The sequence below is a fragment of the Electrophorus electricus genome, chromosome 6 (genome assembly GCF_041902795.1).
Source record: "Electrophorus electricus isolate QZ-2024a chromosome 6, ASM4190279v1, whole genome shotgun sequence".
NCBI lineage: Eukaryota > Metazoa > Chordata > Actinopteri > Gymnotiformes > Gymnotidae > Electrophorus > Electrophorus electricus.
Window position 1 is genome coordinate 36222056 of NC_137502.1, and position 19688 is coordinate 36241743.

At 37.6% G+C, this 19688-nt stretch overlaps 1 protein-coding gene across 1 annotated transcript in view; it reads left to right on the plus strand.

Annotated features, from left to right (window-relative positions):
- Positions 1–8437, plus strand: part of LOC113568103 (cytosolic phospholipase A2 gamma-like) — a 24132-nt gene extending 15695 nt beyond the window's left edge. Inside the window, exons 9-16 of the mRNA XM_081715721.1 lie at positions 862–939; positions 1107–1253; positions 1492–1611; positions 1694–1756; positions 2550–2636; positions 6090–6244; positions 7913–8078; positions 8231–8437. Of these exons, the coding sequence (XP_081571847.1) occupies positions 862–939; positions 1107–1253; positions 1492–1611; positions 1694–1756; positions 2550–2636; positions 6090–6244; positions 7913–8078; positions 8231–8391 (977 nt within the window). The 3' untranslated portion in view covers positions 8392–8437. The remainder of the gene's footprint in view (positions 1–861; positions 940–1106; positions 1254–1491; positions 1612–1693; positions 1757–2549; positions 2637–6089; positions 6245–7912; positions 8079–8230) is intronic.
- Positions 8438–19688: the final 11251 nt, after the last annotated feature.

Genomic DNA, 19688 nt, shown 5'->3' on the forward strand with positions numbered 1-19688 from the left:
CTTTCTAAATGCAAAAATATATTTTTCTGCTTTGGTCTGATGAGAGAAACGAATCACAAATATAAACACAACATAAAAGCCTATATAGTTTCAGTTAACTGTACCAGATAGGCTACTAAATTCTATTTTACTTTATACATTATGAATGGATCAGGCTCCATTTTACTTTCAGTGTCAAATCTGGATGCAGAAGAATTTAGTTTGAAGTCTGTGGGACTCCCATGTGTTGAAATCTGACACAAAATGGCACCTTCTTAGTTCTGACCAAGTGTCAAAAATATAACTTGTTGGGAATGAGAATTGGTTGTTTATATTATCAGACACCATCACAGTACCACACAAGTTAGGCTGTACTCTGATTCTATCTCGTTTGTGAAATACAGACTACCAAAACAAGTTAGAATACTAATTTTATTACAGAAAATTATTATTTATTCAATACCCATGTTCAAGTAGGCTAACAGACCAGACTTAGCAGAGAACCTCATCCCAGTAAAATCATTGCTAAAGTCTTAAGACGATCCTTTACAGCATCAGATTCACTGAAACATTATTGCCTGTCTAAACCCACCAGTGGAATACATCACTATTATGTCTAATGGGGAAGTCAATTGCTCATTTCTATCCAATATGCAGTCACCTGGGAAACAGAACCATGTTTCCAGACTCCCCTACATTTAACCAGACTCCCCCTACACTTAATTTCACACCCCTTAAATTTAACTAGACTCCACCTACACTTAACCAGACCCCCCTTACACATAATCAGAACCCCATACACTTAATCAGGCTCCTGCCTGGCATTCTCTGTGGTAAATCTTGTGAATCTTATTTCTGTTCATTTGTTTTTAATTTTTGCAGGTCTGTGTGCTAGTGCCCTAGCTGATGTGCAAGAGATAAGAAACAGGATGTGTGAACAAATACTACACTTTTTCACACGTATGGAAATGTGCCTTATATCAGTATATTAATAAGTGTTCAATTCTCAAAACTCAAGAAAACTAATTGTAAAAATGTCAATGTGACTGTGTTTCTATTAATGATTAGCAATAATATTAGCAATCCAGAACACAACTTTTTTTTTTTTTTCATTTCTTGACTATCAGAGATGAAATCAACTTTCACCACTTTACAAGGACCACATATGGAGGAAGGTTACCAGGTGTTGTGCAACCTTCTGGAGATGAATATCAGTTTCCACAAAGGAAAAGACCCTTCGATTTACGTAACCAACATGAATGAACTACTGGAAGGTTCTGTTCACCTAAATATTCCATAGTTCAAAGAACAGTACATGCATTATTTAAACTCTTACTATTTGAAGCAATAAATATGTATGTTAAATGGAATAATCCAGGGTTTCTACTGACACAATATTCAGAATGGCTGTTTCTTTTATAATAAGGTATTATTATTTGTTCATTATTATAGTATCAGTTTATAGTAGCATTTAAAAATACACACATGCTACAAAAACATTTTTCTCTTTAGGAAAGCATGATAAAGATGGACAAAAGGTACAACTTCATGATACAATCACAGAAGAGATCTTAAAGAAACACACCCTGTGTGTCTGTCATTCTTTCTTTGACTGGTTCCCAGAGATGAAGGGTGAGTAATGGCCCAGAGACGTGCGTTACTGATGGATTTCAGAACAATGACCCTGTCATTTTAGTGTACAATGTTTATACAGGTTTGAAGAAGCAGGACACAAAATATGGATCCAGAACCTTGGACGAGCCAGTGATTTCTGCTGGTAATGTATTTCTTCTACATGTACATGGCAGGAAGTGTAACTAAAACATGCATCTTGCTTTCATTTAATATTTAGTCTGCCTGTGTCAAACTACTGCACCTGAGAAATGGAAGAAAGATTATTTTTTCTTCACAGTACTAAAATAAGACAGCAGTCAAACCTACTGAAACACCAAGTATCAAAATAATTCTTCATTAATTATTATATTATAATCCCATGACCTTTTTATATTTTCTTAAATTGTGAAAGAGATGTTTTAGAATTACCAAGTCTTCCTGATAAGTCATAAAAAATCTTGCTCAGAAAGCCATAATCTTCTTGATCAGGAAAAACCTCCTGACATTTATAGAACTGATTTCACTAGAGCCTGTAGTGTGGAATGAAGGAGAGGTCTCCTAGTGGATCATGGACATTAAGTAAACCAGTCATTAGTCATTATTAATTAGGGCATTAATTAAACCAGTTACTAGTCATAATTAAGTAGGACATTATGTAAACCAGTCTTTAGTCATCAGGAACTGCCATGATACTACAGATTCATTAAACATGGATCATGTCAGTTCAGGACAAAATGGTGGCAGCTCTGTCCAGAAGTGATGTGTGTTATAGGTCTTGTCCTCCAAGAGGTAAATTATTAGGACTTGTCCTGGAGTAATTCTATACATTCTTTACATTTATTTTTGAAAAGACTGCATTTTCCCCCAATTTCCACTGGTAATCTCTTCCTTTTGAAAGCCAGAACTAAAATCAGATGGCAGTGCTTTAATCGTATGCTTTAATTTTATCTTGTCAGATTTTTGGAAAGTCATTGCTAAGTGCATAGAGAAAGTTTCTCAGTGGGACTGGGGAACAACATACAACTTTCTCTATAAGATGAAAGGTAGGAAATAAAAATCTAGTATTCTATTTTGGTTATGAAACACTTTTAAAAAAGTTTTTTGTTTATATGATTGAATATAATGTTTCATATTGTATGATTGATGAAAGTTTAAGTGATCACCTGTGTCTCATCTTCCCCTAAACATTCTGTATTCTTGTTTTCTTTCCTTGGTTCATCAGTCATTGTATTTTAGTTTTATACCTTCCAATCTTGATAATCTGTTTTTGCTCCTTGCTCTTCCCGTTTGTTTATTCTGTGTCTGTCTTTACATTAATTGGTGTTTCATTTCTTTTAGTTGTGGCTCACTAACTATCAATCACATTAATGACAATAATATTACATTACCCTTCAGAAACACTTCTCTATTGTTTAGTCTGCTTGTGTCTTTGTGTAATCTGGTTATGTGGATTACCCTTCAGAATCACTTCTCCATTTTTAGTCTGTTCATTCCTTTATATAATCTGGTTATGTGGATTACCCTTCAGAAACACTTCTCTATTGTTAAATCGGTGTATCGTAGCACAATAATCATTCAGAAATCAAATTGAAGTAGACATTTGGGTCAAACATGGTACTCTATGGATAAGTTCGTGAACAAGCACATTGAACTAGACCATCTATATTTCCCAATACGGAAGAGGGACATGAGCAGCCAAAAGAGGACCAACCAAGAAACTGGACCAGAAGACAGTGAGACAGTCAGAATGGCAACCCAACCAATTAATCAAGGTTGGACACAAGAACCAGAACAAACATTGATACATGGGTCAGAGCAAAATGATCAGTCAATCAACCAACTAATACTCAGCCCAATGAAAGAAATGCAGCCCGTTGTCCTACACAACAACAAGCATTTAGCCTCCCACCAACCAGTGCACCGCCTGAAGATGATGGAACAAATCATGGCACTACATCAAATCAACTAACCAATCAGAAACCAGCCTACAAGCTGCGACCCAGATCTGGCTTTAAACCCAGTTGAATAACCAATCAACGTCTAGAAAAACAACCAATGGCATTCAAGGATCAAACAAGGCCCATGAACAAACAAATATTATGACAAAACTCACAGGCCAAACACAGTATGATGCTCGCACTGAAATTGTCACCTCATCTGCTGATGAAACGTCTGCAACCAAAATGCCAAGATCAGAGAACACTACAACATCGAACTAATCAACCAGAACTACCAATATTTACCTTGATTTCCACTTGTGAAGTAATTTTGTAGCCCCCAGCACCTTGGTTCCCGGTTAGTGTAACTCAAAGAAAATAGCTCTTTATCTTAGGTTACAAAAGAAAGAACACATTTTTGTACAAAGATGTGAGCAAGCAAATAAAGAACTTTTCTAAGATTCTATATACTATTTAAACATGGCACACAGTTGCTTTGATGGTAATTTCATTTTCTATGACAAAATTTGGAGTCATACCAGAAGCATGTTTTACAAGGCCATTTCACAAAATGACAGAAAAAAGATTGTTGTGCGACTTGACCAAAAAAACACAGTGTATTCAGCATGGGATTTCTTGTGAACAGTTGCATGTAGATGCGCAATATCAGTAAGCAAGTACTTATATTAGTCATAAGACATTTTATGTTGATAAATGTACTGTATTTTAAGAACCTTCACTGCTATTAAGTGATTTATTTTACTATGCCAGATCTGCATAGAGGGCACAAGTGCAGTAGGAGGTTGACGAAATTAGTCAATTTAGTGTTTGTTGTTACATTATGCTTAAGCATTTTTAAACTTCCAGTTGCAACATGTCCATAACAAAATAGAATGCACATCTTGCCAGACTTTGTACTAATGCAAAAGTGTTATTTTATTGAATGGTAAAACCTTAACTGATTGCAGTTATTTTGACTGCTTCACTGTTTGACAGTCTCTCTGCTTAGAGTCCACAGTACATCTGCCTCAGTTAGTTACTCACATTTTGTAATGTCCTCTACTGGTTCGCACATGGAGCTGTTTTATTCTTTTGTTACAACCCTAATGTACTGTAAAGGAAAGCACACAGAGATGCAAGATTTGTAATAGAATTAACCACTTTATCATTATACTTATTTATTTAATCAAACACCCAATATCGGGAGCATAACATCAGGGTGGGCGTAGGTCAACATAACAAACAAAACACTAAACAACCCTCTGGAAACTCACTTCCATAAGAAATAAATAAATAAATAGAAATTACAACAAAACTTCACTAACCACTTAATATCAAAAATAGGAGAAAAAGGGCAAAAGAAAATAACACCCACTCCTACAGCTCTAAAAGAAAGAACATATGAATAAACAACAAAATATATATTTCTGTACACCCTTACACTCCTAGGCACATACGACAGGTGGAAAATCAGTACTTCTCATAGTACTCTAGGCATAACACCTAAGCACTTCTCAAAGCTTACAAAGCAATTGGATGTCTCATAAGGCCCTCTTAAAAGAACCTATTTAGAAGTCCTGCATTTACCGTGACCACATAGTCTACCGCTCAATACATAATGGGGCAACATCACATTCTCAACAAGTGTATTTAAGCAATTGCTAATGACACTGTAGATCAATCAGCTCTCGACTGGCCACATGACGAACTAGCCACTTGTTATTGCTCTTGTAGCAGCGCCATCTCCTGTAGGACCTCCAACACAAAACTGAAAGCAAAGAGGCACAAAAACCCAAAATGGAAGTAACTATAACACTTTAATCTCTGAGATCCTCATTTAGAATACATCTAACCACTTTAACCCTTCCACATTCATTTGTAGCCCAACATTGCTACCATTGCTGTCTGTCATATCTACATGCAGACTCACCAGCACCTTACTGACTTGCTTGATTTCCTCCACTTTCTCCAACCAATGTTGCATAGTAGCCAATAAACATGGCTCCTTAACTTAATTAATAATCACATTAGCGTACATTGCAGCAGGTTCTGCTAGTTTAGATTGTCTCCAACTAACAATGCTAGCTTTCTTGGTGTCCTGCTTGTCCGCAATTGCTCTAGAATTATTAGATAGTGCCATCAGTTCTCAAATACTTCATAATTTGAAGTGGCAATGCAAAACCCAAGGCTGATATCTGCTTTATAAAAGTTTAAATAATACATTTTAAGATCATTCTAGATCTGTTTCTAGCCTTCCCTTTGGCCTAAGAGTATTATGTTGGCCTTGTGTGAGCCTTATGAATATTTACATACATTTACATTTTCCAGTGTCTCACATGTTCTTTCTAAACATGGCATAACATTTAGTTATTGCTCTATCCAATTTATTTATTGCTCTAAACAATCCAATCTAGATAATTTATTGTTACACACACACACACACACACACACACACTTTGGACATTCTAACAACATTGTAAACATCCTAGAAAACTTTAATTCCTAATGCAGCAGAAGTAATAGAAAAGGAACTGAATATTGTCTATTTTTCATTATCAGCTGATGACGTTCACACCAGCATCCTTAAGTCAAAGACAAGACAATATGAGGACACTGGTCTGTTAATCAACTCACCTTATTTGTCCATACTGCGAAAGGAGCGAAACGTTGACCTCATCATTTCCCTTGACTTTAATTCTGGAGTTCAGTTTGAGGTAACACAACACAAACACACAGACACACACAGAACGTGTAATATTAAAGATTCCCTACACTCAAAAATACACTTCTTGGATGGCTAACTATGGGTCTGGGTATGATGGATTTTTCACAATAATTGGAATGGTGTGAGTGTGCCGACTTGTGATGAACTGGTGTCCTGCTTTGGGTTGAATCCTGCCCTGTGATGTTCTGCTGCTCTGTTCTGGGTCAGCTCCTGCCCTGTGCTGCTGGGATAGGCTCTGGTCCCCCACACACCTGAACTGGAATAAGTGATTCAACGGATTAATGTATATGTCTAATCTAGATTATTTTGAAGTTTTTAAGAAGCAGTTTAGCTACAGAGACAGCAAAATTAGATTTTCATGCAAGGCTTCTTCCTTGTCTAATGTACTGACTGACCATCTGGCCAAGCTAATAGCACAGCAGTACAGGAGTCTGTAAACAGACCTTATTATATAAATTATTATATAATCTATATAATAAGGTCTGTTTAATAAGGTCTGTTTATATATGTTATATTAAAAACTTCAAATCTAACATCCCCATATACAATCCTTTGAGCTGGAAACAATGATAGATTTAATAAATGCTTGTGTTGTTTTTAAGATTGTAGACTTTATTAAGATGAGTCATCAGATCTTCCTTGAGAGGCAGTTTTGTTGTTCCATTTAGGAATAATTTTTTGTCAGTCATCTTTCTCAAATTATACAAATGCTTTGCCAGAACAGGTTTATAACATTAAAAGTGTCATAGTCCTCTACCCCTTGTCCAACATGTCTCCATTAACTTTCTGTTTATATTCCTTCTCTTTGTTCTTTCTGTTTGTTCTCTCTGTTTATGTTCCTTCCACTGCATGTGGCCACGCCCCCCCCTTGTTATCAGTGTTCCGCGCTTCACCTGTTAGTAGTTACTTTGTTCCAATGATTGTGCGTATCAATACCCCTTTGTTAGCGCTAATCTTGGTTGCTTATGGTGTGTGGATACCTTTTTCACCTCCTTTGTGACTGCTGTTGTGAATCTTCAAATGCCTTTGTGAATCTTTTTGCCTTTCTATTGCTGTTTGTATGTATGCTGCGTATTTGAACTTGTGTGTTGTGTATCCGCCGCAGGGACTGAAGCTCATAAGCCAGTTGAATAATGCTAGTGCATTTGCTTTATGATGATGAATTTGCACTGTCCCTGATAAAAATGAAATCAATGAACAAACAAAAATGATTGTGGCAAAATCTTTATTACTTTGACAATACTAGCTAGTGCTAATCATATAAATTGCTGAGATAATGCAAATTTAGACTCAGAGAGCCTACTGAAATCCCACTGGTGTCTACCTGAAACATGTGAGCTAATTCACCAGCACTTACCTAGCTGTCTATTCATGTGATGACAATATTTGGTGTTTTATAATAGTGTAGTAGACAATGTGTTCAAGCAAGCATACCGTACTCACATTTTGGAAGTGGGCATTTGTAATTGGTTTATTAATGCATATTCACAGATCTTTGCATTTTTTGAGGAAAATGTTTAGGAATTTATTTAACAATAAATATATAAAGCAATATCACAAACATTTTAACTGTGCTTAATTTTTTATGGTTTAAATTATAACTATTATTGTAGCCACACATAGCTAATTAAGAACATTCTGATTTTTCCTCTTATAGACAGTGGATCAAGTTGCTCAAATGAGTAAAGTTCTTCAGATCCCGTTCCCTACAGTTGAACACCCAGGGAATACTGAAGAACTAGAGGACTTCTATGTGTTTAAGAACAACCCCAATGCTCCAGTTGTGATTCACATGCCTCTTTTTAATGCTATGAACTGTAAAGGTAATTATAATATACAGTAAACAAACCTTTAGAAGTGTAACTAGCTTCACTGTGCATGCAAGTCATGAGCACAAACCACATCTTCCTCAAATCCTGAAATGAAGTAACAAAGACAGCAGAGTTATACATGATCAATGTCTGTGTTTCCTCAGGTGAAGTTAAGATGTGGGAAAACAAATACACAACCTTTCAGTTGGCTTACAGTGAGGATATGATCAGTAATCTTTTGGAGAAAGCTGGTCTAAACATTAAAAACACAAAGGAGAAACTCCTGAAGGAGATTGAAGAAGTCATTCAAAGAAAGGAGAATTAGACAAGAAACCCATTTAAGAAATCCATAACCAGGCTGAACATGATTTTACAGAATGTGACAGTATATACATTTGTAACTGGATATTCAACAAGAGATGTGTTAATCAATCAAATTGTGACCATAAACATGTGTCTGATTAAATAGATTATCTTTAAATTATTTTCTGGTTTCTCTTTCACCATAAACTCTAGGATAAGGTATTCAACTTCTTATTGTTGGTAAAGGGAATACAAGTTATTATTGCTTTTAAGTAACTAACATACATATATGAATACTACTACACAATCAAATCTTTCATGTATGGATATTTAGGTGCATATGTATTGCTATAGAATTCTAGAACATTTGTCTATAACTCCCTCAATTGAGCAACAGAGTTTCTTCAGTTTAATTGATTATAGAGGAGCAGAGTTGTTTAGTTTAACTGATTTTAAAAATATGTGTGTTAAATCTTTGCTGCATTTGTGATGGTTTATTATCATAAATAAAACTCAGTCATAAATAAAGTGCACAGTGTCAGGAAGATGTGGAAATTGTGTGTTCTGTTGTTCTGTCATTCTGATGATGATACATCAGACATGGAACCTTCAGGGAGCCAGACAGTACAGTCAGGTACAGGTGATCCTCAGTGGAGACCTATATCTCCTACGCAACAGTGCACACAAAATGCTGTCACTGGGTTAGAGAATATGGAAGGGGCCTCAGTGAAACCTGTCATATACTGTTACAAGTCCAAATGACCAGGCTCAGATGGGGGGAGTGACATTATAACATGAAACTGAACATGTCATTACAGGCACATTAATTAAAGGATGGGGGATGGCAAGAGGATGTGAAACTGAATGTGGTGTTACAGGCAACATAAGTAAAGCTTCTAAATACAATCAGTGAAAATCCACACACACAAGGATTTATATACATACATACAAACATGTGAATGATAAGGTTCAGGTGTAAGATAAGAAGGGAGGAGTGACTACAATGTGTGTTTAAAGTATGTTTAAAAAAGAAAATAAAAGTCACCTAAATAAGTAAGGCAGAGTAAAAGAGAATGTGTGTGTGTGTGTGTGTGTGTGAGAGAGAGAGAGAGAGAGAGAGAGAGAGAGAGAGTTTTGTAATTACTGTCTTTGTTTTGAATTAAATAAAGTTCAGCTTTACTAAAGTTACTATAAATCATTATTTCAGTGATTCTTTTTCACATTACGAAACAGTCCTTATACCGACACCTGGTGGCCTGGATGCATCAGGGACTCTGTACTAAATTTATTTTAAACATGGCCTCCTCTATGTGGGGGGCCTGCTCTGTGGAGCATAGACTGGTTCATTTGGGGGCAACAAAGTCATCTGATTCTTCATCTCATGTGAGCTACATTTTATAGAAATATTGTGAAATAATTACTTATTGTTATTATTATTATTAAAATATTATATTTTTTGACTGATTGCTTCTTTATTAAGGAGAGAATACTTTTGTCTAATTTTCAAAGGGGTCCACTAACAACAGATCATAAGAGAAATAATGAAGATACAATACCAGTAATATTGAAACAACACTAATGAATATAGGATTAAACAAAACATGTATAAACTGAGCTATGCAAAATAAAATTAAATACAATTCAGCTATAATATGGCAGAGAGAAAGCATCAATGTCTCGAGAGTGGCGTTTCACTCCTTCTCTAAACTTTCCATCTTGCCTTTTGAATATCATGCTTTTACAGTGTCTTTCCCCACCAAACTTTTTATCGTCATCTACTGGCCTCCAGGTTTCCTAGATCACTTCATTGATGAGCTCAACATCCTCCTGCATCAATTCCCCATTGAAGGAAATACACTGATTCTCCTTGGTGACTTCAACCTTCCATCAGGCAAGCTGCATTCCTCCTGCATCCTTACGCTGTTGACAGCATTTGACCTCACCCTCAGCCACTCACCTCCGACTCACAAAGCAGGCAATGTTCTGGACCTGATCCTCACCCATACCACCACAACATCAGACATCGCAGTCACACCCCTCCACCTTTTGGACCATCACTTTCTATCCTTCTCTCTCTCCCTGCCTTCTCTTTCCATCCAGGCCTCTCCAACATGTTCCTCCTCCCTCTGTCGCAATCTGCACTCCATATTTCCCTCTTCCCTTACTTTTACTATTTTGTCCATCCTTCCTCACCCTGACTCTCTACCCTCTCTCTCTTTGGATACAGTTACAAATACTTTCATTTCTACGCTCTCCTCATCAATTAATCTTCTGTACCTTCTCTCCTCTAGACCTGCTAAGTCCTCCCCACCTGCCCCCTGGCTAACAGAAACATTTTGCTGCCACAGGAGAGAACTAAGGACTGCAGAGAGGTGGTAGAGGAAATCTCATGTAGATTCAGACCTTAGCTCATACAAGTCTCTCCTTTCCAAGTTCTCACTGGAAGTAACATCTGCAAAGTCATCCTACTACAGAGAGAAATTCAAATGATCATCATCTGATCCATGCAAGCTCTTCACTATTTTTCTTCTCTCCTTAATCCTCCCCCTCCCCCTCCTACCTCATCTCTTACTCTCAAGGATTTTATCACCTTCTTTAAGGAGAAGGTTGCAGCAATCTGCCAGTCCTTTTCCTCTGTTCCCACTCCTCCAACCAATGTGCATTCCCCAACATCCAACTCTCTGACTTCTTTTTCTCCTCTCTCCACAGATGAAATTCTTCAACTCCTGACTTCCAGCAATCTGATGACATGTCTGCTGGATCCAATTCCTTCCGCTCTGTTCCAGACAATCGCAAGAGATCTGCTTCCTTTTATCTCTGTCATCAACAACTCCTTATCTTCTGGATACTTGCCTACTGCATTCAAAAGTGCCATGGTGGTACCATTCCTCAAGAAGGCCACGCTTGACAGCTCCAGCATTACCAACTACAGACCGGTATCACTTCTCTCTTTCCTCTCAAAAGCACTTGAACGAGTAGTTTATAATCAATTATCTCTTTTTGTCACCCAGAACCAGCTGCATGATCCCAATCAGTCTGGCCACAAACTGGCACATTCTACAGAAGCAGCCCTCATAGCAGTGACTGAGAAACTTCATGCCACTAAAGCTGCCAAATAGTCATCTGTTTTGATTCTTCTAGACCTTTCAGCAGCCTTTGACACAGTGAACCACAACATTCTTATCTCTGTTCTTTCCAGGCTTGGTGTGACTGGCTCTGCTTGGAGATGGTTTCAGTCCTATCTGGATGGATGGTCCTATCAGGTGACATGGAGAGGATCCACATCCAAACCGTGTAGACTCTCCACTGGTGTTCCACAAGGCTCAGTATTGGGCCCTCTTCTCTTCTCTTTGTATACACGTTCTCTTGGTGATGTAATATCGTCTCATGGTTTCTCCTACCACTGCTATGCAGAGGACACTCAATTATTTATTTCTTTTCCACCCTCTGACATGCAGGTCTCCAGACGTATCTTGGCATGCTTGACTGACATCGCATCATGGATGACAGCCCACCACTTGATGAAGCTCAACCACAGTGAAACTGAGCTTTTGTTCATCCCAGGTACTCTCAACCCTTACCACAACCTTACTGTTTCCTTTGAGAACTCCCTGGTATCACCATCCGAAGCTGCCCATAGCCTGGGAGTAACTTTGGACAACCAGTTTTCGTTCTCAACTCATGTTTCTAATCTAACCCAGTCTTGCAGATTCCTCCTTTGTAACATATGAAGGATTCGACCCTTTCGTTTGCAGGAAGCTACCCAGGTGCTTGTGCAGTCTCTTGTGATCTCAAAGCTAGACTACTGCAACTCACTACTTGTTGGTCTTCCTCTAAGAGCCATCAAAGCTCTACAACTTGTCCAGAATGCAGCAGCATGACTGGTCTTCAATCTTCCGAAGTTCACACATTACTCCACTGCTGCGCTCCCTTCATTGGCTCCCTGTAGCTGCACGCATCAGATTTAAAGCCTTGACGCTTGCCTACAAAGCCAAAAATGGACCAGCCCCTTCATACATGAGGTCAGTGGTCAAAGCCCGATCTGTACCTCGAGTACTTCAAACCTCAAGTACGGCTCGGCTTGAAATACCTTGCTTCAGGTTTCATGGACGACAAGCATCGAGACTGTTTTCTGTCCTGGCTCCAAGATGGTGGAATGAACTCGCTGTCCGGACAGCAGAGTCCCTTGCAGTCTTCAAATGCAGACTGAAGACCTTATTGACTGACTAATTTAGTACTTATTGTAGGGCATTATTTATGCTTTTTAACAAACTCTAGCACTTATAGTTTATAGCACTTATCATTGTTTAAGATAGACCTTATGTATTTTGCACTTCTAGGTATCAGCATTCATCCCTGTATTCTACAGTATTCTAGTTCATTGGTATGTTTAATTCTAGCCCACTATACTGTACTTGGATATATTCTATGAGTAAATTACAAAGCACTTTTGTAAGTCGCTCTGGATAAGAGCGTCTGCTAAATGCCGTAAATGTAAATGTAAATGTCAGGCCTAGTGCTGATCTGTCCACTTTTCTCACTCTTCTAGTGAGTGTCTCTGTATGTGTTTGTGTGTGTAGAGTCGGTTGGAGGTCATTGCAGCTTTATCAGGGTCATCATCACACCAAGCTTTAACATATGATGAGTTGGGAATGAGAATGAATTGCACAGTCAAATAGCAGTTAAATAAAGCAAATATAATGTCTGTTGGACTTTCATGTGTTGCACATTTTCTATCACTTTTCTTTCTTTCCCAACAGAAAACTAATCCAAACTGATGATACCATGTTCACAGCAATAGAAAGCCAGACATGTGGTAATCCATATGCCTGTGGAAGAGGCCAGCTATATTGTGTTTTTATAGAATCAAACTACATTTCTTCCAATACGTTCCTTCACTGCATATATTTTTGTCATTCTAAGTAACAATAAATTAATTTAATTTCTTCTAAGGTTTCACATATTTTTGTAAATTTCTCCTACACAATATGTAGTTTTTATCTATGGTTGCAGTATTGGTCACACTACTTACTTATGACCGTCTTCTCCCTCTGTTCTGATGGTGTGATGGGTGATGTGCTGAGCCAGTCCCTTCAGTCTGTGCAGTGAGGCTACATCAGACCCCAGTTCCTCCCAGTCCCATGCCTCAAGCTTTGTGGGGGGTTTGGTCAAACAACATGACTGTCATGTTAGATTTTAACTATATTCTGTACAATAGTATTTAAACAGAAAAAGAATCAAAGAAACAAGCACTTGAGTCTGCTTGTGTCTGCTTTGGCTGCCAAATATCTTACTGATTTCTGCTGTTTGGCCAATAAGATAGAGCAAGAGTGCGACCTACAGGAACTCCCATGATACTGCCATCATCACTCTTCTTACTCTTCCTGGTTTCCCTTTGGACCAGAGTTGATGGGGAAATCCTTTTCAGACAGTTCAATCTTCTAATTCTAGAGCACAAAACCATGACAATCAGCATGTGCAGTTTTAATGACCAGATCACAAATATAAAATCTTTATAAATTTTATGTCTTGAAACCAAAACTGTGCATCAACTTGGCTTTGACAGTGAAAGCAACAATGACTTCTGAACACTGAAAACAACAATTTGTGCATAGATGGAACCAACTGTGTGGAAAAAGAACCAAGAAATGCCAGGAAATTGCAAGGAAACTGTTCTTTATTGAAACAGCATGTCACGGAATGCTCGCCTCCCGTGAAGCACGTGGTTTGGGCAGCCACATGCAGTGGGAGGACCTTCATTTGTGGCCGCGCCTGCACACACCTGCACCTCATTTGTCTATGTGTATGTAAACCCATGCAGCATCATTGGTCATTATTGATGTAGAGTGTGGTTGTACTGTGTTAATGTTTCATAGTAATGTTACATGTTTTCGTTATTATTAACTGTGTTTGTTTAATGTCAGCCATTTCTTGTTTGTGTTAATCATGTATAATTCTTGTGAGTGCTGTTAGTGTTTTATGTTTAAATGTTAATAAATGTACGTCCCAGACTTTGGAGTCTGTGCATCCTGCCCCTCGCCCTGCGGCACTCGGGCCACTTCACGTTACACAGTGCAGTACAGTGGACAACAACCAGAAAAGGAACTGAACTAATGGGATAAAATTGGGAAGGATAAATGAAAGACACCATGCTAAACCTATTGGCCACCCCACTGCCCTTCCTGCAACTGATAATGCTTCCACAGGTTGGGAATTTACCTTTAGTGCTAAATATAGCAATGACAACCTGACAGACATAGTGAAACTGTGTATGTGTTTGCTTCAGTACCATGCACACATGGCCAGCTATACAGAAAACAGCATTTAGTAAATCATGACCTATCATTTTACTTCTAAGAAATAAGTTCAGTTTCTGGTGATTTCCATTTCTACTGTAGCTCATTAAAAGTACCATCAGCTGCACACATGCTGCTTCCAATGATCCCACCACTCTGTTTAGGGTAAACCAGAGCGGCAGAGAGAACTCTCTCTCATTGGCTCTGGGCAAAACAGTCTGTTTCCATGGAAACAGAGCATTTTTCAAAGTTCAAGTTCAAAGTTCAAAGTGGTTTTATTGTCATTTCAGCTATATACAAGTACACAACAAAAACAAGACAGTGAAGACTTTTGAAGACTCAACCAGAATATGTCCAAAAAATGAATGAAGTTAGACTTATATAGCACATTTTAAGGATCCCAAGGCCACATTTCAATAATCACACACAGCTTTTACATCCAGTCATGCAGCAGTTAGAAGCAGCAGCCAACTGCATACTCTAAACCAGAAACGTCAGCCTCCTCGGGGACTGAATCAGGTGCAGGGAGAGAGGACAACACCCAGGACAGAGCACCATCCTAGCACAATTTTAGAAGGGTAACCATCACTGGGTACACAGAGACACATATTTGCACAAGGACAATTTTATTAGGGTAGCCAATTAACCTAACCTCCATGTTTTTGGACTGTGGGAGGAAACCAGAGCCCCCAGAGGAGTAAACCCACACAGATCCAGGGAGAACATGGAACTCAAAGCTGGGACCCTCACACCAAGAGGCAAACATTCTATCAAGCCATCCAGCACATCTAATTTTTTGATGAAAAACAAAATGAAATAAACATATTAAAATTCATATATCCAAATTGTTGCTTTTTACAAAGTAGCAACCATTTTTACTGTGCAATTGGTCAGATATTCCTGTAAATTTTTTACTGCCATTACATTTACAGTTCTATTTGGTTAGTGTAGCTTTATACAATTTTTGTAGCATGTATCTATACTTTCTCACTTACATACATATATTGAAAATGCAAGCCCCACCCCATTAGTAACATTTAACTTGCCAAGTTACAGTAGTTCAAGAGTTTATTGCCATATGCACAGCATAAACAAACTTTGCTTATCCTCCATACACCAGAAAGAAAATCAAGGAAATACAAAACTAGAAACTGACCAGTGAGACAACAATGAATAAACTAACAAAATAAAGGTACCTGTAAATTTAAATAGTTGCTTGAGCATATTGTGCAAAGGGGCAAGGAGCAGCAGTCATAAGGTGCAATATTGCAATATGTTATTGCAAAACAGTAATTGGTAGCAGGTGCTAATGTGGTGTGTGGAGAGTTAAAACTTTACAGAGCATGTATGTATGTAAGTGGGGAATAATGAGTGCATTAGACACTTGATTCAAATGATGGAATATACTTGTAAAAAATATAATGTGCTCGACATAAATTAAACCTTTGTTCTCAGTTAAAAATTATTAATATTATTACCCCACCCTCTTTATTTATTGATGAAGTTGCATTTAAATTTGATAAGATAATTATCAATTCCTTGGCTGATCTCATGTGAATATTATAATGTGATATTTACAAGAGAACATTTAAAGAGTTTAACAGTATGTAATTTATAAAAACACTATAATATAGTGTCTTTACCTTTGTAGTTCCTCTGTGCTGTATCGCTTCGTTAGTGTGCCACCCTGAGATTTTCACTGGCCCCATATGGCCCTCCCCTTAAATATTTTCTGCAGGTGCTGGGCTCCATCCCTAATGTTTACCATATGTGTGTCTTGTAACCAGGTGACATATGGCATGATCTCTCCGTGATTGTATTTAATCCCAGTTTATTTACATTATCTACACATGGATAGCATGGTTGGCGCAGTGTAGTGGGTAACAACATGTCCTCTTCTGTGGGGGACTGGGGCTTAAACCCAAACTGAGCAAGTGCCTGATGTAGTAAGAGTCTTTGGGCAAGACTTCTAACATTACATTCTCTTTTCACTGTAACATGCTTGAAATTGTTTGTTGCTCTGGTTAAGCGTGTCTGGTAAATGTAATACCAACACCAGTATGTAGGTTAGGCTATATATAAATTCAGCAGTATAACACTGGATGATTGTAATTCACAGACTGGTTATAGTTTCAGTGTAATTCCCATGTAATTATGAAACAGATGTATATACAACAATTAGTGTGATTTACTATGTGCTGAAAGAGCTGAACACTTTATGCTACAATAATTAATTATGAATTATTTATGATTACTCTCTTAATGTCCTGCACTTGATGTCACAGAATGCTCCCCTTCCACTGGTCACATGGTATGCCCACCGAGTGCAGTGGGAGTGGGAGTTCTTCGTTAACTTTGTAATGTTTGTAACCACGCCTACATTGTTAAGCTCACACCTGCATCAGTTTAGTCTTGTCATGTTTGTTGTATTTAAACCCTTGTCACTGTGTGCATTATTGTCAGTCATTGCTCCTGTTCGAGTCCTATTTGTGCCTCTGTTCACCATCTCAGTGCCTGTGTTTGTGTTCACCACTTCTATTATAGGAAAGGAATGAGTGCCGATGTTGTCAATAAAGGTCTGTCTCTGTCAAGCGATTCTGTATGTCCTGCTCCTTGCCCTGTACCACTTGGGCCATTACACTTGATTTAAAAATTTGATTGCCCAGGCCTTACAAATTGTCTATTTCAGATTTTTTATGTAATAAATTAAATTGTTTATTACTTAGTTATTAACAAACTTAATTAATTTTGTAAATATAATACAAATCATCTACTTTCTGAACTTCCTAACAGTGTAGATTATATGATATTACTGACTTTCAGCTGACAACATTCAATTGGGAAGTTTATATCCAAGTATCCCACAAGGTCCTGAGCAGCATGTCCTTCCGAAAACATAGAAAATGAATTCATTCTCTGGTAGGAAGGATCGGCATAGCTAAAATAATTTTTCAAAAAGGCAGACACCTTTGTATTTTAATTTATCGTCAGGGTTTACCTTATTTCTTCAATTCTTAGTAGTTAACTCTAGACAGATACAGAGTACGTTTGCAAGCTTACATTGCCCAATTTTCCAAGTGGAGGATTTCAGAGTTATGCAACTTTTCCATTTGGGGAAAGAGAACATGCATCAGAAAAATAGGACGTCTTTCCAGTGAACCTGACAACTTCATAGGTGCAGCAGGGTAAGCACCTCCTGCTTCTCATTTCTATTTAGACTGGATTTCCTCATTCTGCAGAACCCCATGTGTCAAATTTGGCCACCCTCTTGGTGTCCCTGTTTTCATAGTTTCCCTGTCATGTTTATTTTCCTTTATTTCCTTGTTCCGTTCCTTGTTTGTTTGTTTTTCTCCACCCCCTGTCTGTTCACTCTAGTCCACTCCTTGTTTTGGTTTTCGCTGTTCACCTGTGTTTGATTAGTCTTTAATTGTCTTGTTTATTTAAGCCCTGTGTTTTGTTCCCTAGGTTGTCAGTTATTTTGGTATGTTTGGTCATGTTTAGAGTTATTGTCAAAGAAAATAACTTGACAAAGGAAAGGAATGATAAACGGCTAATGGAATGGCTAACATAACTGGTAATATGTATTAAAAAGAAACAGAAGCACAAATGGTAATCTCTTTGTTTGGTGTATTTGTGTATAATACAGAGGTTATTATTTACAGACAAATAAACACACTGGTGTAATTGTGACCCAGGTCAAAACAATAAAAAAAAAAATTTAAAGAAAAAAAAATATATACTAGGACATACAAAACACTACCCTCACTTCTTACACAGCTACTTGCACAGCTACTATCTATACACGTCATGGGATGCTCCCCCCCACGAGTCTCCCAGTACAGACTGTCGTGTGCAGGGGGTTCACCATCATTTGTAACCATGTCCTCTATGATTGCACGCACCTGCATGGGTCATGTGTCTATTTAAACCTCTGCTAGTGTGTTCATTGTGTTGGTCATTGATGGTGAAGTCTGTTTAAACAAGTCTAGCTTTTGTTCAATGTTTTGTAACCTTTGTTTAGTTAAATGTATCATTATATCTGTCACTAGTGTTATGTGTGAGTGCCACCATTGTTGTTCATGTTTTACGTTAATAAATATTTCACTCTATTGAGGGAGTCTGGGTGAGCAACCACACTCTAATGATGGTGGACCCATGTGCAGAACAGTTAGATATTAGATCAGGTCAAATAAGAGGAAAAACTAAACACCACGCCAAGCTTGGAAAAAAGGAGAACAAAGGATGCCATGGGAAGAAATGGCAACCCCGATGCACTGGGGAAAACCAAACTAAAACCTCCCAAACAAAACCAGAAAACCAGATCCTGTATGACAACCAACCGTTGTGATCATAGACAAGATGCAGAAAACAGCAGTGGTAATAGACACATAAGTCACAAATTATGTAAACATACAAAGAAAGAAATATGAGAAATTGGAAATATATACCAATGACTAAAAGAGAAGATCTGGAAAGTTAACACCAAGGTGATAGGGGCTGTGACCCATTATTATACATATATATTATACATATATAATATTTTAATTGAATACTGTATATTATTTTTTCACATATGTTAGTGCAGATAATTACCCCAGATAAACTACTGCACATCATTTAAAAATGAGGCTAGGCAGGCCTTACAAATTGCCTTTTTTGGATGTTCTGTGTAATATATTAAATTGTTTATTTACTTAGTTATTGATAAACTTAATTAAATTCCCAAATATAATACAAATCATCTAATTTCTGAACTTTGTAACAGTGTAAATAATATAACATTATTGACTTTCCATATCCAGCTGACACCAGTCAATACAGAACAAAATGAATAATTACCTTCACTGGAAAGACACCCTTTGTTTTATTAGTGACACATTTTTGTTTTGTTTTGTTTTTCCCCAGAAAGGAATGGTGTATACCTCTGCTATTTACAGTTCAACTGCCACCTGGAACTTGAGGCTACAATCTGAAATCAGTGATGTGATAAGATAGACTAGCAGTTTATCATTGCTGTCAGATT